This window comes from Rhincodon typus, chromosome 38 (assembly GCF_021869965.1).
Source record: "Rhincodon typus isolate 14 chromosome 38, sRhiTyp1.1, whole genome shotgun sequence".
Lineage (NCBI taxonomy): Eukaryota > Metazoa > Chordata > Chondrichthyes > Orectolobiformes > Rhincodontidae > Rhincodon > Rhincodon typus.
The window spans coordinates 13,666,302-13,693,316 of NC_063369.1; the positions used below are offsets into that span (position 1 = coordinate 13,666,302).

Genomic DNA, 27,015 nt, shown 5'->3' on the forward strand with positions numbered 1-27,015 from the left:
TGGACCACTCCTCACCACCAACTGTGATGCCAAAATGCGGGTAGAGGTATGGTTGGGGGTGGCCAGAATAGAAAGCAGATGTCAAACTTCCATCCATTAGAATTTATCAATGGGAGCGGAAGCTAATCCAAAACATCTACTCGCCAAACTTCCCTCAATCTCTGGCTTTGGTGACATTAATTCCATTTTGAAGAATTCTTTTTATCAGCTACATGCATTGGAAACAGTTTTCACTGTGTTAAATAGCATGGACACAATGGGCCCAAATAGCCTCCCCCTGTACCACAGGGTACAGAGTAAGACTTTGGAGCGTAAGTAGGCCATTCCGCCCATTGAGTCTGCTCTGCCATTCAATGGGATCATGGCCGATCTGATAATCCTCAACCCAACTTTCCTGCCTTTTCACCACAACCCTTGATTCCCTCACTGACTAAAAATCTCTCTGTCTCAGCCTTGAATATACTTAATGACTGTGGTAAAGATTTCCACAGATTCACCACCCTGTGTCCTAAATACTCTGAGATTGTGCCCTCTGGTCCTTGACTCTCCCACAAGGGGAAACAACCTTTCCACATCTACTCTGTCAAGCCCTTGAAGAATCTTGTGTGTTTCACTAAGTTTACTTCTCATTCTTCTAAACTCCAATGAGGACAGGCCCAACCTACTCAATCTCCCCTCATTAGATAGTCCCTCTGTGCCTTGTATCAGTCTAGTGAACATTCCCTGCAATGCCACTCTACCTTTCCTCAGATGAGGAGCCCACAGTATTCTAGCTGTGGTCTGACTAATACCGTGCATAGTTTTAGCAAACCTCCCTACTTTTTAAAAGATTCTCGAAGCAACAATGCCACCGGAAACAGCGAGCATTGTGAAATAGTGTGCAACCAACCCTGATATGGCTGAAGGTGAAGTTGATGGGGCGGGTTGGAAAGATTCTTGTCTTGCTGGTTATCACTGCTGTTATGATTGCTGAATTCAACACCTCTGTCTTTTGTTCAGGTGCGGCTGGGATGTCCTCCCTCACCACAGTATCGTTGTCCGAAAATGTTGTCATGTTCTTGTGAATAATAAAGGCAATGGTTGGGTTTCTGCTCCTTGCTCCTAGAATGAGTGAGAGTGAGAGAGAGAGCATTGTTCCATTAAAGGTACACCAGTGTACAATTTCCACCCCTGATATCCAACAAAATTGTAATGTGGGTTTTTATTTCAATGGATGAGTCTTGGTTTATCATCTCCATCCCCAGATGGCACCATCAAATATGGAAACATTGCACAGTGGAGTACACATAGATACTAGCACCACTGTGGCATTTGAAACAAATGACCTTCCACTTCAGAGGCAAACCACTGAGCGTAAATTCAACAACAGCAGGAGGTAAAATTAGCAACAAGTTATATCCAGGCGTGATAGGCCATGGCAAACTTGGCTGAGGATTGGGAGGGAGCAGGGAGTATCGGCCATCGCACTATAGCAACAAAATGTTTGCATTAGAGAGGGAGCAGAGGAGATTCACCAGGATGTAGCATGGGGGCTGGAGCAATTCAGCAAGGAAGAGAGATTAAATAGTCTGGGTTTGTTTTCCAGAGAAGGCTAAAGGCAGGAACTGATTGAGGTCTACAAAATTATTAGGGTGGCTAGGGAAAGATCTTTCTCCTTAGAGTGAGGGGGTCACAAACCAGCTGAGGTTTAAAGTAACAGCCAGGACACGATTGAAAGAAAATATGTTTCACCAAGCGAGGTGGTGGGTGTCTAGAACCGATAGCCTGAAAGGGTAGTGGAGGAAAGGACCCCATCACAACATTTAAGAAGCATTTACAGGACTACCTGGAAGTTCCAGAGGCTATGGGTCAAGTGCTAGGAAATGGAACTAGACTGGATGGTGAAATAACTCTTCAGAAGCCAGCATCCCAGCACCAATCACCCTTTCTTTACAAATGCACAGCCTTTGACAATAGCACTGAGTCAGGCATTCAGATGGTCCAACATCCCTAACATTCACCCTTTTAAGTCAGCCAGGGCTCCCTGATTGGACCAGATTAACAGCCCCAATCAGGAAACTCATATTCTTTGGGTTCCACCTGCTGACCTCATTCCAATTCCTACAAAAACCCATCTGGTCACTAAAGTCCTTTAGGGGAGGAAACTACCATCCTCACCTGGCCTGGTCCACATGTGACTCCAGACCCACAGCAATGTGGTTGACTCTTAACTACCCTCTGGGCAATTAGGGATGGACAATAAATTCTAGCCTAGCCAGAAACATCCTCATCCTGTGAATGAATAAAATAAAACTACAGACAGGTTCTTGCTAACTGGTGTGATTATGATGGGTTTCTATGCTGTAAAACTCTATGGCTCTAAATGGGCAAAATGTGCCTGAGGCAGTAAGGGCTGGCATCGTGAGTGCCCACCTTTGGAGGTCGGGGGGCAGTAATGAGGGTGACAGTTGCAATAAGTAATCATGTTGTAATCGGTTAGGAGATGTTATTTGAATTGATTCTCTCAGAGGCAAACAGAACTGGGGAAGTCATGCTGTTGGTCAGAATCTGATGTTCACATGAGGCCCTGTATTTGTACTCGGAAAAAGCCCAGAGCCTCTTCCAGGTATTGAAGTGAAATGATGTGACAGCTGCTGATCTTTGACACCCCTAATGTGATGACTGCGTTAGCTCCTGCAAATGTAAGGATGGGTCATGTAGTGCTGAAGATTATTATCGCATTTGGCATCTACGTACGTTCATGACACTCACAGATGCTTCAGAGTCTGGGTTCAATCTCAGCAATTCAGATATACTGTAGCAACTGGAGGCAATGGCTGTTGGTATTATCACTAGATTATTAATCCAGAAACTCAGCTAATATTCCTGGTACGCCGTTTCAAATCCCAGAGATGGTGGAATTTGAAATTTAAAAAAATGTGGAATTAATGGATCTAATGATGACCATGAAACCATTGTTGGGAAAACCCATCTGGCTCACTAATGTCCTTTAGGGAAGGAAACTGCCATCCTTACCCATTGTGACTCCAGCCCCACAGCAATGCGGTTGACTCTTAACTGCCCTCTGGGCAATTAGGGATGGGCAATAAATGTTGACCCATCCAGAATTGACCATGTCCCTCAAGTAAATATTAAATAAAGCTTCCCTCTGTGTGTCACGCTGTTGGGAAATGAGATGGATCCTGAAAGCTTGATGTCTATGAGGCCACATGCTACAATATGGTGATGGTATGATGAGCTTGTGCCCAAAAAATAGATCGCAAAACCTCAGCGAGACGTAACACAACAGGAATTGGTAAAGGAAGTTCCTTAAAGGCCATTCCCAGTATGATGGTGGTGGATTTCCAACTGGAATTGTGTCTTTACTCTGACCCTTAAATTCTGGGACCCGAGGAGGCTGTAAAATATCAGAAAAGTAACCATGATTTGGCCTAACTTAATTATGAGTTGCTAATGAGTTAGGTTCGTTTGTATTGCAGTTGCCTCGGAATAGCTACACATTTTGCAACGATATTTTACCTGATACCGGGTCTGTAAATAAAGCTGGATCAACCTCCATAGAGTTCCCGAGTGCCGACACCATGATGGGTTTTGCAGGATTCATGTGACGCCTTATCACGATTTCTAAAAATTCAGGAGTTGACTATTAGTTTTCACCTTATTGGCTTCCAACTTTCTGGCTTAAAAATCACCATTCGCATCCATGCTCCCCTTTGGTCGTGAATATAGCCACAACATGAGATGGGTTCGTTTAGGGCTTTTGAGTCCAAAAGGGAGGGCTCCTCCCTGTGACTGTCAGAAAGCCATGCTCAAATGGAAGGCAAGTGAGTGAAATAACGCTTCCTTACTCATTACCTCCTCACCCGTACAACTGGATTGTGCAAGGGGGAGTGGGCAGTGGCCTGGCAGTATTATTGCTTGGCTATTAATCTAGAAATTCGGCTAATGTCCTGGAGACCTGGGTTCAAATCCTCATAAGATAGTAAGAACTGCAGATGCTGGAGTCAGAGATAACGCAGGGTGGAGCTGGAGGAGCACAGGCAGCATCAGAGGAGCAGGAAAGTTGACGATTCGGAAGAAGGGTCCTGACCCAAAACGTCAACTTTCCTGCTCCTCTGATGCTGCCTGGCCTGCTGTGTTCCCCCAGCTCCACACCTTGTTATCTCCAGGTTCAAATCCTGCAGTGAGTGGAATTTGAATTCAGCACACAATCTGGGATTAAGGGGTGGCCATGACTATTGTTGATTATTCGGGGAAAAACCAATCTGGTTCACTAATGCTCTTTAGGAAAGGTCACTGCCATCCTTACGCTGTCTGGTCTACATGTGACTCCAGACCCACAGCAATGTGGCTGACCCTTAACTGCCCTCTGGAGGATTAGGGATGGGCAATGAACCTTGGGCTCGCCAGTATTGCCTACATCCTGTGAGTGAATATAAGAAACAGTGGTAACAACTCTCCTGGTGGAGGCTGGTACAATTACAACATCCAAAAAGGCATCTGGATGGGTATATGAATAGGAAGAGTTTAGCGGGATAAGGGCCAAATGCTGGCAAATGGGATGGATTAATTTAGGATATCTGGTCGGCATAGACGAGTTGGACCGAAGGATCTGTTTCCATGCTAGACGCATCTATGATAGGTTGGAAGGAAGGGGGCAATCCCAGCATCAAGTATTTGTTGTGGGAAGGTCTGAGAATTTTGTGGAAACCAGGCAGCTCATGAACCCATGGATTATGGGGGAGCATTCAGCCCATCAAGCCTGTTCCACCATTCAATGAGATCATGGCTGATGTGATGGTAACCTCCAATCTACACTCGCACCGACACCTAATGACCTTTCACCCCCTTGGTTACCAAGCATCTATGTACTTCTGCCTTACAAATATTCAAGGACATTGCTTCCAACACCTTTTCAGGGAGAGAGTTCCAAAGACCCTCTGAGTGGAAGAATTTCACTTCATGTTAAAAATGGGAGACTCCTTACTTTTAAACAGTTCCAGATATTCTCATCTACCCTGGTTACTTGACATCTCTACATCAACCCTGTCCTAACCTCCCAGGAATTTTAACATGTCAACCAAGTTGTCTTTTATTCATCTAACTCCAGTAGATGCAAGTCTGGACTGCCCATCCATTCCTGCTAGGATATTTCTCTTATTCCAAGTGTTAGCCTGGTAAACCTTTTCTAAACTGTGTTGAACACATCTAAACCCTTCCTCAGATAGGGAGACCAACATGGTACACAGTACTCCTGATGTGGTCTCACTACGTGCCCTGTATAACTGAAGCATAACCTCCATGCTTATGTATTCAATTCCCCTTATGAGAAAAGATAACTATCCATTAGCTTTCATAATTACTTGCTGTATCTGCAAACCAACCTTTTGTAAATTATGTACAAGGACACTCAGATCTCTCTGCATCTCTGAGCTCTTCAGTCCCAGCAGTGCCACTGGGAGAGTTGGCCACTGCTGGGATTGCACCCAGCTGTGAGACTCATTGATGGAAGCCAAGGATAAGACTTGTTGGAATAAGACAAGTGGGGTTGGTGAGGCCAGAGGCCTGAGTGAGTGGTATTGTGGGCTCAACTGAGAGCAATGCTGAGGTGACACATCAGACTCTAAGAGTAGAATAGAATGTGATTATAGGAGTTTTAAAATATCTCCGCAGTCACAACATTTCTTCACACATGTGGGAGCTGCTAGCTTTCAGCTGCCTCTGTGTGTCTGATTCCATTGCTGTTATTTCACACTCGGTTCAAAAAATCAAGCAGAATGAGCTAGCTCAGACACCAGATCAAACACAGAGCAATTGGACCATTGATCATTGGGCAACAGGATGGCCCAGTGGTTGACATTGCTGCCTCACGGCGCCAGGGACCCAGGTTTGATTCCACCCTCGGGTGACTGTCTATGTTGACTTTGCATGTCCTCCTCGTCACTGGTTTCCTCCCACAGTCCAGGTGTGCATGTTAGGGTGGGTTGGCCATGCTAACTTATCCAATGTGCCCAGGGATGTGCAGGTTATGCTGGGTTGGCCATGCTAAATTACCCAATGTACCCAGGGATGTGCAGGCAAGGTGGGTTAGCCATGGGAAATGCAGGCTTACAGGGATTGGATGGGGTGCCCTTTGGAGGGTAGGCACAGATGAAATGGGCCAAAAGTCCTCTTTCTGCGCTATAGGGATTATATGAGCACTGCATTTACCTACCAAAAGACACATAGCAAATGAACTGAATTTCAGTTCACACGTGATTTGATTGGATGGCAGAGAAGAATCAAGGTGCTGCATGGTCTCCATTAGTTCCTAATGTTCACCATTCTATTGGGTATGTGACAATGAGTGAGAATTGGAACATGCAGAGCTCTGTCTCACTGCATGATGGGGACAAACACTACATTTCTGGTAACTGATAGGGAGGACTGAGATTCTACACAGTCACAGATTTGAAAAGTGGGAGCTCATTACCAAACTCAGCCAACGATTTTCGCTCTTCGCTTTGATTCCATGGAACTTCGACTAGAGATCGTAGAGCACGTTCTGCATTATCCAGAATCCGCGCAACTTTGCTGTTTTCATCTGATACCTCCTTAAACCCTCTGTACATTTTATCGTATAAATCCTTCATTTGACATGAGTTCAGACACTGTTAACGACAAGATTCAGAAAAGTCATTTTTAATTTGCATGTTGCTGTTATTGTAATTCAAACGAGCAATGACATGCTAAATATCTCTCCTCAGTGTGTTTTTACAAACTTAATATTTCGTGGTATGCGGGCAGTACCTTTATTCCTCGTCCATAGTTGCCCTGGAGAAGGTGGTGGTGAGCTGTTTCTTGAATTGCTGCATTCTTTGGGTGTAGGTACTCCCACAGTTTTAAGGGTGGGGTGTAAGGAGGAATCCGGAATTTTGACACAGTAGCAATGCAGGAACAGTGGTTCCGGGTCTGGATAATGCATAGCTTGGAAGGGAATTTTCAAGGGCTGGTGTTGCCACGTGTCTACTCCCCTTCACCTTCTAGGTAGCCGAAAGTGTGGGTTTAGAAGATGCAGTCAGGGGATCCTTACTGAGTTGCTGCAATGCACCTTATTGATAGCACACACTGCTGCAACTGAGCATGGGGTGTGGAATAGGGGGTTGATGGAGCTGATTATATAGGCAGCTTTGTCCTGGATGATGTCAAGCCTCTTGAGTGTAGTTGAAGCTGTTCCCATCCAGACAGTTTGAGATGATTCAATCACTCTCCTGCTCATATCTCTCAAGATCGTAAAATCCTATTGCATTAACTTAGTGCATCTCTGTCACTGCTTCCTCTCATCTCCAGAAGAAATCTTCACTTTAGCCACAGGGCTGTGGTTTCTGAGTTATTCACTGCATAATTCCCATCCTCTGGTCTTTAAAAGTGCTTTCAGCCTACAATTCTGAATGGCACTATAGCAATGCAAGTCAGCAACATAGAAACGAGAGGAGGCCATTCAGCCCTCCCCCACCTGAGCCTGTTCTGCCATTCAATGCGATCACAGCTGATCTGTCTTGTAACTCCATATACTTTGCCCATTTCCCTTAACATCTTTGCTTATCAAAAAATTATCTATCTATCTTAGATTTAAAATTAACAGCAGATTCAGAATCCACTGCCATTTGTGGAAGTGAGTTCCAAACGTCTCTCACCCTTTGTGTGTCGAAGTGCTTCCTAACATCTCTCCTGAACGGTCTGGCCCTAATTCGCAGACTATGCCCCTAGTTCTAGAATCCCCAACTAGTGGAAATAGTTTGTCTTTATCTTCCCTGCCTTTTCCAGTTAATATCTTGAAAACTTCAATCAGATCACCCCTTGACCTTCTAAATTCTCGAGAAAACTGACCAAATTTGTATAATCTCACCTCACAACTTAACTCCTGAAGTTCAGGTATCATTCCTGTAAACCTACACTGTACTCCTCCAAGGACAGTCTATCCTTCCTAAGATGTGGTGCCCAGATCTGCTCACCGTACTCCAAATGGGGTCTAACCAGATAAAAAAATGAAAGAACTGCAGATGCTGGAAATCAGAAACAAAAAAACCCAGAAATTGCTGGAAAAATTCAGCAGGTTTAGCAGCATGAATCCATTGTCAATTGTTGGAAGAAACCCATTTGCCTCACTAATTTCTTTTAGGGAAAGCAATTGCTATCCTTACCTGGTCTGGTCTACATGTGACTCCGCACCCATAAGAGAAAAGTCAGAGTTAATGTTTCAGGTCCAGTAACCCTTCTTTAGAGCTGTTGTGGTCTAACCAGGGTTTTGTATAACTGCAGCATAACTTCTGCATCCTTGTGGTCCAGTCTGCTAGATATAAAGGCCAGCATTCCACGAGCTGCCTTGATTATTTTTTGTACCTTTGTGGCATTTTAAAGATCTGTGCACCTGAACCACCAAGTCTGTTTGGACAACCACTGTGTTTAACTTTGTACCATCTACAAATTACCCTGATCTATCCTTTTTCTGTCCAAGTCCTTGCTTATGTTAAACTCCATCCACCACAGTTTTGCTCATTCACTTGGTCTATCAATATCTCTTTGTCATTTCATGCTATCATCTACACTGTCTATAATACTGTCTAAAGTTGTACGATGAACAAATTTGGATGTGTAACTTTCTATGCCGTTATCCAAGTCATTAATAAATAACGTGGATAACCAAGACAGTAACTGTTGTGGGGCTTTGTTTTCTTCTGCAGTTTTACTGACTTACCATTTGCTCAGAAACACTGGATTTGGTTGAGTTCTTGTGAATATAGCATTCTTTTTCACATCCTGAGAGAATTGAAGGCACAGATTAGCATCACAGGGTTATTTCAGAACTTATTACAGCTCACACCTGCCCTGCAGTGTGTTTACTGAAGACACACATTTCATTCTAAACGGTTAGCAGCAGTGGATTTTTAACTCAAGATTTTGAAATTGAATGTTCACAATTTGCTCAGGATTGGCTGAGACTTGCAGATTAAGCTTTCATTCTATTTTTTTTTGAACACATTATTGTAAGATTGGCAGTGGTGAAGGCATTTTGGCACACATGGCTGTCAAATAGTGCCAAGTAATAAACTTTACATTGTGTGACAAGCAGAATTTGGCATCTTGTTGTTAAAGTGTAAAATATCTAACTCTGGTATTTTAGAGTCCAAAAACATATCATGCAAGATTTTAAAAAAAAGACAGAATAATTGTTTTGTGTGGTGCAAACTGTTTTAAGAAGTAATCAGGCATTTTTTTGTTATTCATGGATGAGAGGTAGGTATCACAGGCCAGTTCAGCATCTATTGCCCAGAGGGCAGTTAAGAATCAACCCCATTGCTGTGGGTCTGGAGTCACGTGTAGACCAGACCAGGTGAGGATGGCAGTTTCCTTCCCTAAAGGGTATGAAAAAACCAGATGGGTTTTTACAATGGTTACATGGTCAACATTTAATGAATGCAAATTTCACTGTCGGGATGCAGGCCATTCAGCCCACAGAGTCCACACCAACCCTCCAAAAATCATCTGACCCAGACCCACCCTGGTACAGTATCTCTGTATTCCCCATGCCCAACTCACCTAACCTGCACATCGTTGGACTGGGGGAGGAAACCCACGCAGACACGGGGAGAACATGCAAACTCCACACAGACAGTCACTCAAGGGTGCGAATGAACCTGGGTCCCTGGCGATGTGAGGCAGCAGTGCTAATCTCTGAGCCACCATGCCTTGGTAGGATTTGAAACCATCCACCCAGAACATTAGCCTGACGTTCTAGGCCACTAGTTCATGAATATGCCACTCCACCCCAGGTAAAGAGCCAACATTGGCTAGTGTGCTTATTCATGGTTAGAAATTTGTTGCCCACAATATTGGTTTGGAAGAGACCAGAGATACATTTGGCAAATGTGATTAGGGGGCCTACTTCTGTGCACACTAATTAGTTTTCCCCAAGCAAAACCAGGCCTAGGGGTTACCTTCTAGGCCCAACTAAGAGGTGAAGTAACTTACCTCTCATGGGTGAATCAGTCATCCCTGACTTTAAATTCCACCCTGAACTTATTTCCCCACCTGCTTTTTGATGCCATAAAACACCCATTTATGGCCTAGTGGTATAATCACTGGACTACTAATCCAGAAAGCTAGGTAATATCCTGGAGACTGGGGTTCGAATCCCACCACAGCAGGTGGTGGAATTTGAATTCAATAAAAAAAATTTGGAATCAAGAGTCCAGTGATTCCATTGTTGACTGTTAGGAAAAAGCTCATCTGGTTTACTGATGTTCTTGAGGGAAGGAAACTGCCATCCTTACCCGATCAGGCCTACATGTGACTCCAGACCCGCAGCAATGTGGTTGACTGTTAACTGAACTCTGGGAAATTAGGGGTGGACAATAAATGCTGGCTTAGTCAGTGATGTACTTGTGTCATGAATGAATAAAAAATGTTTCCACTTCTGATTTAATTCCCATGTACACAAACCAATCTTTATTTCACTCTTGCAGTTAATAAACGAGCTGTTACCCAAAACAATTCCTATTTTATGGCCAATACCGTGTCTCAGTAGTTTGCACTGCTACCTCACAGCGCCTGGATTCCACCCTTGGGCGACTGTGTGGAGTTTGTACGTTCTCCCCGTGTTTGTATGGGTTTCCTCTGGGTGCTCCAGTTTCCTCCCACAGTCCAAAAATGTGCAGGTTAGGGTGGATTGGCCATGCTAAATTGCCCCATAGTGTTCAGGGATGTTTAGATTAGGTGGATTAGCCATTGGAAATGCAGAGTCTCACAGTAAGGGGGTGAGTCTGAGTGGGATGCTCTTCAGAGGGTCAGTGTGGACTTGTTTGGCCTGTTCCCACACTGTAGGGAGCCTACAAAAAAAACCAAAGCTAATCAGTACTTCTGGCTTTGCTGTCTGTTAGCATTGCACAATGTGATTGGCTGCTGGGCCTGGCATCGCTATTGCTGGAGATCTTTCCGAGTTGGCCCGGGAATTAAAGCATCATTGGTAAATCCACATGACAAAGATCTTTTGTGGGTTGTTTCCTTTGAGGCTAGCCATGTCAATACACGGCTGGATACAAAATACATACTGTTTTGTCCACAAACATTCAAAAATAATTATTGTTAACTTTCCAGCTTCTAAAGTAGTCTTTACATCAGTCATCCTAATAATGTCTCACCTGAGCATTCATGTTTCCTGTCACTCTGTGTTCCTTCTCGATACCAGCAGCAGTATTTTCCAATTGTATTCACACAGGTTGCGTTTGGGCCACATTTCGGCTTACCGACCTTGCACTCGTCCTCATCTGTAAATAAATTACAAAATATAATCTTTTGTACAGTCTTTCACCGGTTCAGCACATGGATATGTCATGCATTGTGGTACAGATGAGCTGCATTTCAAAATCCATAAAGCCGATGGATTGGGTTTGAGTCAAATGTTTTTTAAAATCTCAAACCCGTCTCTAACCCACTCCTCCTGCACTTGACATTGGCGAGGCCTCTTCTGGAGTGCTGTGTGCGTTCTGGTCGCTCCCAGTTAGAGGAAGGATATAATTAAGCTATTCATTGTTGATTGTCAGAAAAACCCATCTTGTTCACTAATGCCCTTTAGGGAAGGAAACTGCCATCCTTACCCGTTCTGGCCAACATGTGACTCCAGACCCACAGCAATGTGGTTGGCTCTAAACTGCCCTCTGAGTAATTAGCGATGGGCAATAAATGCTGCCTGAGCCCGTTAATGAATAAATTAAAAAGTTACAACGTTTAAAAGACTGTTGGATAAGTACATGAATAGAAAGGTTTGGAGGGATATGGGCCAGGAGCAGGAAGGCGGGACTAGTTTGGTGTGGGATTATGGACTGGTTGGACTGAAGGGTCTGTTTCTGTGCTGGATGACTCGAAGACTCTGTGAGTTGAATTTAATCGAGGCAGAAATGCAGGAGGTGGGTTGGAAGTTTCGATATTTTGGTTTTTCCTCGAGCAGATTTACTGATGAACGGCAGGATCTGCTGGGTCTTGGGAAATTAGGTAGCTGGAGGGAGGCAAGGCCAACTCCAGGAAGAAGACAATGTAAGAATAAATAGGCTTTTCCTCCCCCTATATTGGCCCATCAACCACCATTGAGTGGCCCCCAACCTAACTGACCCTCTCCCAGTACAAACACCCGGGATTAGACTGGTCTCTGGGAATCAAGGATTGGACCCCACACCCCCGCCCAACCCCCAGCCTTTCCCTCCCATGAGTATTTAATGGCATTTCTATTGGCAAACCCCACTTCCCGTCCTTGATCAGGATGCTGAATTGAACCAGTCTTATCGAGAGTCTGCCTACCAGTCTAAAACCGAATTCTGTGATCAGTGGTCCATTTGATAGGCTCCTGAGGTCTTTCCGAGACCATATAATGAAATACTCACAATTGGAGTGCTTAAATGTAGAGAGAACAACACTAAAGAAACACAATGTGGCTGGGATAAAGCCTTTAGTTCATCATCCCTGCTTCTAGATTTAGTCCCCGTACTCCTCCACCATCAGCTGCAGTATATATGATCTAGAAGATACTCTGTAAAAAGGTTCTCGTTTTTAAATTCGGCCACAGCAGGAATGGCAAAGCATGTTGCAAATGGTGCGTAGTACTGCCACCATGAGACTTGATGCAGTGGGTCTTGCTGTTAATGGATTGGGGCTACTTTGTCCTGGTTTGATCGGACTTGACTTATTGTTGTCACATGTACCTAAACACAGGGAAAAGTTTTGTTTTGCGAGCAGTGCAGCCAGATCATACCATACAAGGTCATACAGATCGTAGGGTGCTTCGACAGAGTGAGGCATACAAGGTTACAGCTGCACAGGAGGTACACAAAGCAAGATCAGCATTAGATGTGAAATTAGCAGAGTCCATTCAGCAGTCTCACAACAGCGGAGAAGAAGCTGTTCTTGAACCTGTTGGTGCATGTGTTCAAAGCTTCTGTATCTTCTGCCTGACAGAAGGGGTTGGAAGAAAGCACTACAGAGGTGGGAGGGGTCTTTGATGTGAAGTTGGCAGCTTTACCGCAGCAACGTGAGGTGTAAATGGAGTCCATGGATAGGAGGTAGGCTTCCGTGATGGTCTGGGCTGTGCACACAGCTCTCTGTAGTTTTAAATCGGATGGTGTCAGAGATAGTAGGAACTGCCGATGCTGGAGAATCTGAGACAACAAGATGTAGAGCTGGATGAACACAGCAGGCCAAGCAGCATCAGAGGAGCAGGAAGGCTGACGTTTCGGGCCTAGACCCTTCTTCAGAAATGGAGGAGGGGAAGGGGGCTCTGAAATAAATAGGGAGAGAGGGGGAGGCAGATAGAAGATGGATAGAGGAGAAGAGAGGTGGAGAGGACACAGACAGGTCAAAGAGGCGGGGATGGAGCCAGTAAACGTGAGTGTAGGTGGGGAGGTAGGGAGGAGATAGGTCAGTCCAGGGAGGACGGACAGGTTAAGGGGGCGGGATGAGGTTAGTAGGTAGGAGATGGGGGTGGGGCTTGAGGTGGAATGAGGGGATAGGTGGGAGGAAGGACAGGTTAGGGAGGTGGGGATGAGCTGGACTGGTTTTGGAATGCAATTGGGGGAGGGGAGATTTTGAAGCTTGTGAAATCCACATTAATACCATTGGGCTGCAGGGTTCCCAAGCGGAATATGAGTTGCTGCTCCTGCAACCTTCGGGTGGCATCGTTGTGGCACTGCAGGAGGCCCAGGATGGACATGTCGTCTGAGGAATGGGAGGGGGAGTTGAAATGGTTCGCGACTGGGAGGTGCAGTTGTTTATTGCGAACCGAACGTAGGTGTTTTGCAAAGCAGTCCTCAAGCATCCGCTTGGTTTCCCCGATGTAGAGGAGGCCACAACGGGTACAGCGGATGCAGTATACCACATTAGCAGATGTGCAGGTGAACATCTGCTTGATGTGGAAAGTCTTCTTGGGGCCTGGGATGGGGGTGAGGGGGAGGTGTGGGGGCAGGTGTAGCACCTCCTACCTACCTCCCCACCTACACTCACCTTTACTGTCTCCGTCCCCGCCTCTTTGACCTGTATGTTTCCTCTCCACTTATCTTCTCCTCTATCCATCTTCTATCCGCCTCCCCCTCTCTCCCTATTTATTTCAGAACCCTCTTCCCCTCCCCCATTTCTGATGAAGGGTCTAGGCCCGAAACGTCAGCCTTTCTGCTCCTATGATGCTGCTTGGCCTGCTGTGTTCATCCAGCTCTACACCTTGTTATCTCAAATCGGATGGTGTTCTCTGTATGATGATTTCACTCGGATGGTGTTGGTGGGACATGTGTTTGGATCTGCACCCATGCACGTGAGCAGAGAGTTATTTCATCACCGTCCTGAACTGTGCCTTTTCAGCACAAGTGAAGAAGATGATCTCCAGTGAATATTAACCCAGAAACAACAGGGAAATGCCAGGAATAAGCAAGACACTCGCTGGATCAAGAGAACCCTACCTTTGCAATACAACTGTCCAGTTGTGCAGTCTTTTGTCAGACATAAACGAAACCCTTTATCGCACATGCACATTTGGCTTCCTTTGTTTGGCTTCGGGCTTGAACCATAGGGACATGCTCCTGGAGAATCTGATAGTGTAGCTGTAAAAGATGCAACATCAAAACACATTGGAATGCTAGGTGCCAACAGAACCAGAGCCGGAGCAATGTTCAGTCATGTTTAAACAAGGTCTTTCTCTCTGGGGTGGGAGAGTCCAAAAGCTAGAGGGCATAGGTTTAAGGTGAGAAGTGAAAGATTTAAAAGGGGCCTAAGGGGCAACATTTTCACACAGAGGGTGGTGCGTGTATGGAATGAGCTGCCAGAGGAAGTGGTGGAGACTGGTACAATTACAACATTTAATAGGCATCTGGATGGGTATATGAATAGGAAGGGTTCAGAGGGATTTGGGCCAAATGCTGGCAAATGGGACTAGATTAATTTAGAATATCTGGTCAGCATGGACAAGTTAGACCAACCATCTCCTGACCTTGAGCTTTAGGTGTTGGGGGGTGGGGAGGGGGGGGAGGGTGGTGGGGAGGTTTGCGGTTGGGGGGTTAGCAGAAATCCCCAGGGAGAGACCTTGGGAGATTCTGTCAACTTCTTAACAAAGGTGAGGATGCCTGTATCAGTAACAGCAGTAAGGCTCCTCCAACAGCAGCTCACATTCATATAGAAAGATAAGCATCGAAAACAGGAGCAGGAATAGACCATTCGGCCCTTCAAGACTGCACCACCATTCAATACGACCATGGCTGGTGATACAACTATTCCCGCTTTCTCCCCCATACCCTCTGATCTCTTTAGCCCTGAGAACTCTACCTAACTTCTTCTTGAGAAGCTCAAAAAGCTTGCTGCAATCTAGGACAAAGTGCATGATTGGCTTCCCTCTAATCACTCACCACCACCGACGCTCAGTCGCAGCGTGTGTACCTTCTACAAGATGCACTGCAGAAATTCACCCAAATGTCCTTCCAGCAGCACTTTCCAAACCCATGACCTCTACCATCAAGAAGGACAAGGGCAGCATGAGGTATACGCACTACCACAGGCTCCCCTCTGAGCCACTCAGCATCCTGGCTTGGAAATATATCGCCGTTCCTTCATTGTTGCTGGATTAAAATCCTGGAACTCCCTCCCTCACAACATCATTGGGTTTCTATACCATATATTACAGTGGGCCAAGAAAGTCACTCATCACCACCTTCTCAAGGGCAACTAGGGATAAGCAAGGATCGCTGCCCAGCCAGTGATGCCCAGGTCCAACCAATAAACATGTTTTAAATCATGAGAAGGCTGAGCATGGTTTCGACAGGTGACCATATGCTTGACGATGCTGGAGAGAAATTAAAGTTTGAAGACGCGTGTCTGGTTTACAAGACCTGAGAGGTCAAGTGTGAGTTTCGGAGGAGACACCAGAGAGCAAAAAAAAAACAGTAAAATGTGCAAATTACAGCAAGGTAGTTGCCTTGATGCAGATAGAAAATGGAACATAGAACACTTGGAATATCGTGTTCAGTTCTGGTCGCCTCATTATAGGAAGGAGGCCACATTGGGAACAGCGGATACAGTATACCACATTAACGGATGTGCAGGTGAACATCTGTTTAATGTGGAAGGTTTTCTTGGGGCTTGGGATGGAGGTGAGGAGGGAGGTGTAGCACTTCCTGCGGCTGCAGGGAAAAGTGCCAGGGGTGGTGGGCGGACGAGGGAGTCACAGAGAGAGTGATTCCTCCGGAAGGCAGATAAGGGTGGGGAGGAAAATATACCCTTTGTACTGGGATCAGATTGCAGGTGGCGGAAGTGGCGGAGAATGATATGTTGAATCTGGAGGTTAATGGGGTGATACGTGAGGACAAGGGGAATTCTGGGTCTTTTCTGATGAAGGGTCTAGGCCCGAAACGTCAGCCTCTCTGCTCCTATGATGCTGCTTGGCCTGCTGTGTTCATCCAGCCCTGCACCTTGTTGTCTCGGATTCTCCAGCATCTGCAGTTCCTACTATCTCGAATTCTGGGTTTGTTGTTATTGCCGGAAGGGGGTGTGAGGGATGAGTTGCGGGAAATGCGAGAGATGCGGTCGAGGGCGTTTTCGACCACTGAAGGGGAGAAGTTGTGGTCCTTCAAATACGAGGACATCTGGGATGTCCGAGAGTGGAATGCCTCATCTCGGGAGCAGATGTGGCAGAGGCGAAGGAATTGGGAATAGGGGATCGAACACCCGCAGGAAGGTGGGTGAGAGGAGGTGTATTCTAGGTAGCTGTGGCAGTTGGTAGGCTTGAAATAGATATCAATTTCGAGGTGGTTACCAGAGATGGAGACAGAGAGGTCCAGGAAGGAGAGAGAGGTATCAGAGATGATCTAGGTGAACTTGAGGTTGGGGTGGAAGGTGTTAGTAAAGTTGATGAACTGTTTGAGCTCCTCGTGGGAGCACGAGGCAGCGCCGATACAGTCATCAATGTAACGGAGGAAGAGGTGGGGTTTAGGGCCAGTGTAGCTACGGAAGAGGGATTGTTCCACGTATCCCAAAAAGAGGCAGGCATAGCTTGGGCCCATGCGGGTACCCATGGCCACCCCCTTTGTCTGTAGGAAATGGGAGGAATTAAAGGAGAAGTTGTTAAGGGTGAGGACGAGTTCGGTTTGCCTTGTTGATGAAGGTGAGTGTGGAGGAACCAGAGATTAAGAGGAGATTGTTGGTAATGTGGAAGAGAAACGAATGGATGGGGTTGGGTGAGCATTGCTGCCATTTCTTTTCCTGCTCGATCCTGCAATTGCAGCTGTTCGCTGTGAAAAGGAGCCAGGAACGAGAGTGCTTAAAGTGGTTCAACCATGCCTAAACAAATTTCATCAGGGTATGCTCCAAATTATTGCTGTTGGAATAACCAGGAACACTTGTTAACTGTTGTGTTACTTCATTCAGAACACGACCATTACCACCCAGCAGAGTACATTTAATTTTGTAAAACTGCGTAAGGTTTATCAAATTCCATACAGTGTGGAAAGAAGCTATTCAGCCCATTGAGTCTGCACTGACCCTCACCCACCCATTCCGCTCCCCCCACCACATGATCCCTGTAAGCCAGCATTTCCCATGGCTACTCCATCTAGCCTGCACATCACAAGGTTTGAAATAACCTGAAAGCTTAACATTGAAACTTTTGCCACAATTTTAGCCTCTGGACTACAAAGCTGTGGGTGGATTCACCTGTCACTGCAGAAACTGAGGTGGAAGTATAGAAACCGTACAGTGCAGATGGAGGCCATTTGGCACATTAGGTCTGCACTGGATCTCCAAAGGGCATTCCCCTACCCTATCCCCGTAACCCTTCATTCCCCATGGCTAACCCATCTAACCCTGAACACTATGGGACAATTTAACATGGCCAATTCACCCTAACCTGCACATCTTTGGACTGTGGGAGGAAACCGGAGCACCCGGAGGAAACCCACACAGACACGGGGAGAATGTGCAAACTGCACGCAGACAGTCGCCCGAGGATGGAATCAAACGTGGGTCCCTGGTGCTGTGAGGCAGCAGTGTTAACCCCTGAGGCACCATGCCGCTGAGCTTGGGTAAAGCTCTGTTACTAAATGGGGAATGTAGAAAAGGGGCATTTTAGAACATAGAACATAGAACAGTACAGCACAGTACAGGCCCTTCGGCCCACGATGTTGTGCCGAAATTTTACCCTAAACCTAAGGTCTATCCAACCTCCACCGCTACCTTATACTATCATCCATATGCCTATCTAATAGCTGCTTAAATGCCCCTAATGAGGCCGACTCCACTACCCTCTCCGTCAATGCATTCCACGCCCCAACCACTCTCTGCGTAAAGAACCTACCTCTGACGTCTCCCCGATATCTACCTCCTTTCACTTTAAAACAATGTCCCCTCATAAAAGCTACCTCCACACTAGGAAAAAGTCTCTGGCTGTCTACTCTATCTATACCTCTGATCATTTTGTATACCTCTATCAAGTTACCTCTCATCCTTCGTCGTTCTAAAGAGAAAAGCCCTAGCTCTCTCAACCTTTCCTCGTAAGACCTTCCCTCCATTCTAGGCAAAATCCTGATAAATCTTCTCTGCACCTTTTCTAACGCTTCCACATCTTTTCTGTAATGAGGTGACCGGAACTGAACACAATACTCCAGATGTGGCCAGGCATTTGTATAGCTGGAGCATAACTTCACGGCTCTTGAACTCAATCCCTCTATTAATGAAAGCTAACACACCATACGCCTTCTTAACAACTCTATCCACCTGGGTGGCAGCTTTCAGGAAACTGTGAACATGAACCCCGAGATCCTGCTGCTCCTCCACACTGCCAAGAATCTTTCCGTTAACCCTGTATTCTGCTTTCAAGTTTGTCCCTCCAAAATGAATCACCTCACACTTTTCAGGGTTAAACTCCATCTGCTACTTCTCAGCCCAGCTCTGCATTCTATCAATGTCCCTTTATAACCTAGAACAGCCCTCTGCACTGTCCACAACGCGACCCACCTTCGTATCATCCGCGAACTTACTAATCCACCCTTCCACTCCTTCATCCAAATCATTTACAAAAATCACAAATAGAAGAGGACCCAGAACAGATCCTTGTGGTACACCACTCGTAACTAATTTTATTCACATGTTGATACTGTAACTTTGAACTATAAATTTTAGAATGACACATTGACTAGAATTACGGACAGAGCATCTGAAATGTATGTAATAATCCCTGACCGTGATGATATAGCCTTCAGATAATTGGTTCAAAGAAAGCCACAGTGGGTAAGGATGAGAATTTTTCTTCTTTATTTAGCTAGTCACAGTGTTCCAGAATTCACTGCTGGAAAGGTGTGTTGGGAGCTGTTCCAGGGCTAACTTTCCAAAGGATGGAGACTTGAAGAGGAGAAGGTTGCAGGGCTTTGAGGAAAGACAGGGGGAGTGGGATCAATTGGATGACACGATGGGCTGAATGGCCTTTCTCTGTTGGCGTTTGATTCTGTGTCTCCCAAACGAGTGCGCTTATTCTTTTTATCTGTGTGGGTGATTACCAATACGAAGGAAGGAATGTGACAACAGTGGGTCTGAAGCAACTCCCCACATTTGACCCTAAATAACCATGGTAAGAAAACAAAGACCCAATTCTGCCAAAGAGAGTTGAAAGTCTGGGTCATGCTGGCACTCCCTGGGCACATAAGAGTGGCCAAGTCCCCGTGTCACCAAGAGATTTTCAATATCAGTGGGTTGGTTTGGATAGCATGGGATCATGGTCATTTATAGAAGCAGTTCTTTTTGAGGGCAACAGATGGTGCTTCATTGGAATCTAAGATGCTCATGAGAATGATTTCAGTGTTGCTGGGTCAAAATCCTGGAATTCCCTCCCTAAGGTCATCGTGAAGGTCCTTTCACCAGTGGTTCAAGAAGGCAACTCATCACCACATTCTCGAGGGTAATGAGGGATGGGCAAAAAAGTTGGATCATTCTGCGATGCACACATCCATAGTGCCCAGGGATGTTTAGACTAGGTGGATTAGACATGGGGAAAAGCAGGGGTAGGGGAATAAGTCGGGGTGGGATGCTCTTTGGAGGGGCTGAATGGCCTATTTCCACACTGTAGGGATTCTATGATCAGAATAAAGAGGAAATAACTTGAGAGGTGGCATCCTACATGTAGCTTTGCTGACCAGGAACCTCTCATTGCCTACCATTAGCGTGCACTGGAAGGATTTGCACGTCAACACTCCCCTTCTCGGCTGTATTTTTTTAATGAGTGCACCTTTCCCAGAGTGGGTTTTGAACCCAGAGCTTCAGGTTTAGAGGCAGGGACATTACACACTGTGCTACAAGACCGCCTCTTGAATTTATTCTCATCGTCCTTGAGAAAGTGATGACTTCAAACTGCTGTGGTCTGTCAAGGCACATTTCAACGCGAATGACTGCCCCGTTATACCAGAGGGCAGTTAAGGGTGAACCAGTCGCTACGGGTGTGGAACCATGTATTAACCAGACCAGGTGGATTGGTACCGTTCTTTCTCAAAAAGGCCTTGATGAACCAGACATTAATTTTTCCCCCTCTCTGACAATTCAATTGTTTATGGTTAGCTTCACGGATATTAGCCAAATTTAAGTTTCCCTCAATGTCAGGGATAGGATTTGAACTCATGTCTCCCAGTTATCAGGCATCTGCTGCTTTTCCTGTTAGTTTGATCTCACCAAACGCCCTTTCGATGCAGTTGGCTCTCACTGGAGGGAGTGAGGATCCCGACTCTCTAGAAATGCATTGCAGTCCCTGTTTGTGGGACTAGATGGCATCACTGGCTGTTGGACTGGGTGAGGTGTCACAGTCAGGTCCCTCCCTGTGCCGTTGAGCATTTTCCCACCAATATCGACCAGGGAAAGCAGTTAAGACCAAAACATTGAATGTTTTCAAGGTGGAGTTATATATAGGAGGATCAATTGGCAGGACGGTGGTTTAATGTTAGTGTGATGCTAACAGTGTGGGCTCAATTCCCATGCCAACTGATGTTACCATGAAGGACTCTCCTTCTCCTCTCCCCTCACCTGAGGTGCAGCGACCCTCAGGTTAAACCACCACCGGTCATCTCTCTCTAATGAGAGTAGCCCTAGGGACTGGTAGGACTATGACAACTTTATTTTACATTTTTAGATATAGCCCTTAGGACTAAAGGGGTCAAAGAGCGTGGGGAGAAAGCAGGAACTGAGTGGAATGGTCAAATTGAATGGTAGAGCAGGCTTGAAGGGCTGAATGGCCCACTCCTGCTCCTAGTTTCTGTTTCTATATTTTTCCTGCCAGCAGGTGTCACTGTCTCACAACGGGCAATGAGAGCCCTGCGTTAAACTCCCAGCCTAACTCAGCTCATTGCCTCCCAGTGTCTCCCAAGCAATTCCACACAGTTCCTGGTGAGCATAGCTCTGGTTTGCTTGCGTGTTTTAGCAGCTAGTTAGGGAACCAACCAGTCTACCATAGCTAACCAATAAACCAATCTCTGCAACACACTGGCAAATTGAGCAACAAAAAATATAAATCTCCCATGCTGTTGAATGCAACTACACTGTTCTGCTGCATTTATCTAATTCTTCTGCAACTTTCAACTTGTGAAAGCTTTACTTTATCATGTTGTTGTAATGTTCTTAACCTTGTGAACACTATCATTTTTTCCCGTGATGATCAGGAAACATTTTCAAAGACTTTGGGAACAGGCTGACAATTTCATTGCCAAAGATGGCAGTCAAGTTAAGTAGTGGCCTTTTGAACTGCTATACGTCGTGTTAAAATATTACAAGTAACACTCTCACACTTTTTACCATTTGCATCAATGGTGTGCATATCCACTGTTACAGAAGTTTGGAGTTGGCTTTATAGATTCTCTATATTCACTATAAATTCACTAAAACTCAAGGATATTTTTTCTGTCTTTGTAGTAAAGCAATTAACATACACCCAATCATTCTCACAGTCTTTAATATCACTATTCAACCGCACTGATTGATATCAGACCTTCACTATTCCTATTTACACATTCTGCTTTTCAAAATTACTGCTTCTGTAACTCAGCAAACTCTCAATTTCCATGCATGTTGTTTGGGGTTTTCCACTTTAGTGCTCACCAACCTATCAGTTTACAATAATCCTAATGAATGGGCAGGAAACTATGACCTGAGGTGGCAATAATGAAAAAAGCCTGGCCATAATCCCCTGTGACCTCCCCCCTCTCTCTCTCTCTCTCTCACACACACACACACACATGCACACACACACACTCACTCTCTCTCTCACACACACACAAACACACACGCAGACAAACACACACACTCACTCTCTTTCACGCACACATATACACACACAAACACACACTCTCTCTCGCACACACACAAACACATGTACTCACTCTCCCACACACACACAGACACAAACACACACTCTCTCTCACACACACACATGCACAAACACACGCACACGCGCACATTAACCCACTGCCTCATACACAGACACATCACACACACAATCTCTCACACACACGCATTCTCTCTCTCTCACACAAACGGACACACACACACTCACTTTCTCACACGTGCACGCACACGCACACACACTCGCCCTGCCTTTGCAGCTTCAGAGCATCCCCAAGTGACTGATGTTTAATAGAGTGGTTTTGGAGTGTCACTACTCCGTGCAGGAAACGTGGCACGCCGTTTGGTGCACAGCAGGATCCCACAGGCAACAATGACTGGAATGCCAGTTTACATGATGTGTTGGTTTAAGGGATTATTTAAAAAAAAACTCAGTCATGACACTGGACAGGACTCTCCCTCTCAAATTGGATAGAGTGCTGTGCGAGCGATCACCCCATAATAGAAGGTAAGGTGTTCAGTTTAATGCCTCTTGTGAGAGATAGCGTTTCTGGCAGTGCGGCACTCCCTTAGTACTGCACTGGAGTGTCAGCGTAAAGTGTATGTCTAGTGTGGTACATTGGCACAGTGGTTAGCACTGCTGCCTCACAGCGCCAGGAACCCAGGTTAGATTCCACCCTTGGGTGACTGTCTGTGTGGATTTTGCACATTCTCCCTGTGTCTGCGTGGGTTTCCTCCGGGTGCTCCGGTTTCCTCCCACGGTCCAAAGATGTGTAGGTTAGGGAGGATTGGCCATGCTAAATTGCCCCAGAGAGTCCAGGCAGAGGTGGGTTAGCCATGGGAAACACAGGGATAGGGTGGGGGAATGCCCTTTGGAGGGCCAGTGCAGACTTAATGGGCCAAATGGCGTCTATCTGCACTGTAGAGATTCTATAATTCTAGTTTAGTTCCTGCAGCGATCACAGCTTTCGAACCCAGAGGCTCAGATTGCAGCAGACCGGTTCGGCTTCAATGTTAAATCTTCAGGTTATTTTACACCTTGTTTTTTCCATTGTGACAATGGTTAGATCACATTGCTGCCCACACCTCAGATATTTATATGGTTTACTCCTATGCATTTTATTTATTTTGCAGAGATGGGGGTAAAAGATGAAATCTTGACAACTGCGTGACTGTGATGATTCATTTAGATAGCTGCAGCATTTGGGAAGTTCAAAGGGCATGTTATCAAATCTGAGTCAAGTTATCTGATCACAGCTGGCATGTTATGACTGCTGACTCTTCCTCTGAGCTAGGCAGGGGACGTGATGCAGGGCTCAAGCAGCCCATAGAGACTGCAAGTCTCCTGCATGGATATGTTTAGAGGACTAAATAGAAGGGTTGTTGAGTCTGGCTCGTTGAATAAATTTAGGTCTGAGATAGATGGCTTTTTAAACAGTGAATCCAAGGGTAATGGGGAAAAGGCAGGAAAAGTGGAATTGAGGATGATCACATCAGCCATGACCTCATTAAACAGCACAGCAGACTCAACGGGCTGAATGGCCAGCTTCTGCTATGGTCTTGTAGTAGGTAGCGTCCTGGCTCTGAGCCGGAAGCTTAGAGCCCTACCCCAGGGCTTGACCACTGAGGGCGATGCTTCCACACCATGAATTTGGAAATTCTTCCAAGGCCGGTGGTGAGAGGAGGCAGGAATTCTGAGGAGCTGTGTTAATGGGAAAGTTGCTGGAGACTCTACCGCCTCCAGACAAAGTTGCAGCACCGCAGTATGCATGCGAATGCATGTGTTACTACAACCTGTGAGCTGACTCTATCAGCGCTCGGCTTAAACACTGACTGACAAAAAGCAGGACCTCAGGAAGTGAAGGCCAATGTTTCTGGGGCTGCTCTGGCTCTTTAGGACTGGAGTTTCTGGGGGGGAAATGAATGAAATATTAGGCCTGAAAAGCTCAAACAGATGTCAGATTAGCCTCATGGGTGCAGACTATTGCAATCATTCTCAACCCACCATGCAGCTAGAATCTTAATTAGATTCTTACTTGAGAAAGGATGTACTGGCACTGGAGGGGGTGCAAAGGAGGTTCACTAGGTTGATTCCGGAGTTGAGGGGTTGGCTTATGAGGAGAGACTGAGTAGATTGGGATTATATTCATTGGAATTCAGAAGATTGAAGGGGGATCTTATAGAAACATAAAATTATGAAGGGAATAGATAAGATAGAAGTAGAGAGGATGTTTCCACTGGCAGGTGAAGCTAGGACAAGAGGGCATAGCCTCAAGATTAGAGGGAGCAGATTTAGGACTGAACTGAGAAGGAATTTCTTCACCCAGAGGATCGTTAATCTATGGAATTCCTTGCCCAGTGAAGTAGTTGACGCTACTTCAGTAAACGCTTTTAAAAAAAGGTAGATTTTTTTTGAACAATAAAGGAATTAAGGCATACGGTGAGAACGCGGGTAAGTGGATCTGAGTCCACGAAAGGATCAGCCATGATCTTACTGAATGGCGGAGCAGGCTCGAAGGGCCAGACAGCCTACTCCTGCTCCTAGTTCTTGTGTTCTTGTGTTGTGTTCTTGTGTAAAGCCATGTTCATGTGCATTTACTTTGCAAATGACACAGATTTAATGAGAGTCGACAAGGGTGCTTCAGCGTTTTGTCAGACACTCTCAACCTCTGGGACTTCAGCATGTCAACATTCCTTTAGATTATTTTTAATCCTGAACAAAGTTAACACGTCGAAGGTAATAAGAACTCAGCCCCTCACGTGCCTTCTGAGGCCTGTCCCTTGGTTAGATGCTCACTGATCTATTCCTAATTCAGTCTGCCCCCCCGGTGACTCCATGCCTGACAAAAACAATGACAGCTTTGAAATTTTCAGTTCACTCCCAGATTGAACATGGAACATAGAACAGTACAGCACAGGAACAGGCCCTTTGGCCCACCATGTTGTGCCAAACATGACACCAAATTAAACTTCTGCCTGCCCATGATCCATATCCCTCCATTCCTTGCATATCCATGTGCTTATCTAAGAGCCCCTTAAACACTCCCTATCATATTTCCCTCCATCAGCACCCCTGGCAGCGCATTCCACGCTCCTACCCCTCTCTGTGTAAAAAACTTGCCCCTCACATCTCCTTTGGACTTTCCTCCTTTCACGCTAAATGCATGACCCCTAATATTAGACATTTCACCTCTGGGGAAAAGATTCTGACTGTCAACCCGATCTACACATCTCATAATTTTATAAATTTTTATCAGGTCTCCCCTCAGCCTTCTCCCCTCCAGAGAAAACAACCTGAGTTTTTCTAACCTCTCCTTACAGCTCACACTGAAGAGTTTATTTTGGAGGTGATGTAGGTGGAAGAGAGACAGACAGACAGACAGAAAGTAAGAGTTCCATGCTGGCTTCCACTACCTCTAGGAAATGTGAGGAACTATTTTCTGTCAGGATCTCTATCTGACCGAGGTCTCATTGTAAGACTGAGCCCACTAGAGGGGGTGGAACAGTGGCTCAGTGTTTAGCACTGCCATCTCATGGCATCAGGGACCCAGGTTCAATTCCACCCTCAGGTGACTGCCTGTGCAGAGTTTGCACATTCTCCCTATGTCTGTGTGGGTTTGCTCCAGTTTCCTCCCACAGTCCAACAATGTGTGGGCTAGGTGGTTTGGCCATGGGAAATTGCCCCTAGTGTCCAGGGGTGTGCTGGCCAGGTGGATTAGTGGTGGGAAATGCAGGGATAGGAGTAGTGGGTGACTCTGGTTGGAAACTCTTCATAAGGTTGGTGTGGATTTGATGGGCCAAATAGCCTGCTTCCACACTGTAGAGATTGTATGATGAGAGAAAAGAACTTCACCCAGTTTACCCAGTCAAATTTTGAAAACAAAGTTTTATCATCCCTAAATCTTTGATGCCCAAGGGAAAATAGACCTAGTGTTAGCAACCTGTCTTCTAATCAAACAGTTTTAGCCCCCAGTCTCATTCTGATCAATGTATTTTGCCTCCAATCCAAGGTCACTATATCTTTCCTGAGATAAAGCGACTAAACACGCCACTCTCCTGTATGAGGAGACCTGAACTGATTTAAACTGTGTGCTTGCCAATCCTAGCTCCAATCACAATGCCATGCTGTGATTAAAAATCAGTCAGAAGCAAAGGTTGTTGAGATATCTTTGGGGCTTGCGTGTAAGATTAAAACTCAGTGAGATTCGAACCAATCGCAAATGGAACTTATTGCCAGATGTATGGGTTTCTCTGGTGCCGCAAGTTCTATTGCACTAAGTGGTAGTCTTATCCAGCCTTGTCTCCCCAGTTGAGAGGTGTGTCATGTTTTATAGGCTGACCTCTCTAATGGATCCTCTGTCAGTAAGGGTGGACAGCGAGCAGGGGAGTTTGAGCAGTCAAGCAGAGCCTCTCTGAAGGCAAGGATGACTTTGGGAGAAAGGATCCTCATGGAGAACGAAAGAGGAAGTCAAATGGCTTTCCTCCACTGAAAAAAAAGCCCAAAAGAACTGCGGATGCTGTAAGAGATAGTAGGAACTGCCGATGCTGGAGTCTGAGATAACAAGGTGTACAGCTGGATGAACACAGCAGGCCAAGCAGCATCAGAGGAGCAGGAAAGCTGACGTTTCGGGCCTAGACCCT

At 45.8% G+C, this 27,015-nt stretch overlaps 1 protein-coding gene across 1 annotated transcript in view; it reads right to left on the reverse strand.

Moving 5' to 3' along the window:
• The window catches only part of LOC109914475 (adhesion G protein-coupled receptor E3-like), a 41,291-nt gene extending 26,678 nt beyond the window's left edge, over positions 1 to 14,613 (reverse strand). Inside the window, exons 1-6 of the mRNA XM_020514070.2 lie at positions 14,478 to 14,613; positions 11,181 to 11,306; positions 8,738 to 8,799; positions 6,473 to 6,650; positions 3,520 to 3,624; positions 890 to 1,101 (exon numbers count right to left, since the gene is read on the reverse strand). Of these exons, the coding sequence (XP_020369659.2) occupies positions 890 to 1,101; positions 3,520 to 3,624; positions 6,473 to 6,650; positions 8,738 to 8,799; positions 11,181 to 11,306; positions 14,478 to 14,550 (756 nt within the window). The 5' untranslated portion in view covers positions 14,551 to 14,613. The remainder of the gene's footprint in view (positions 1 to 889; positions 1,102 to 3,519; positions 3,625 to 6,472; positions 6,651 to 8,737; positions 8,800 to 11,180; positions 11,307 to 14,477) is intronic.
• Positions 14,614 to 27,015: the final 12,402 nt, after the last annotated feature.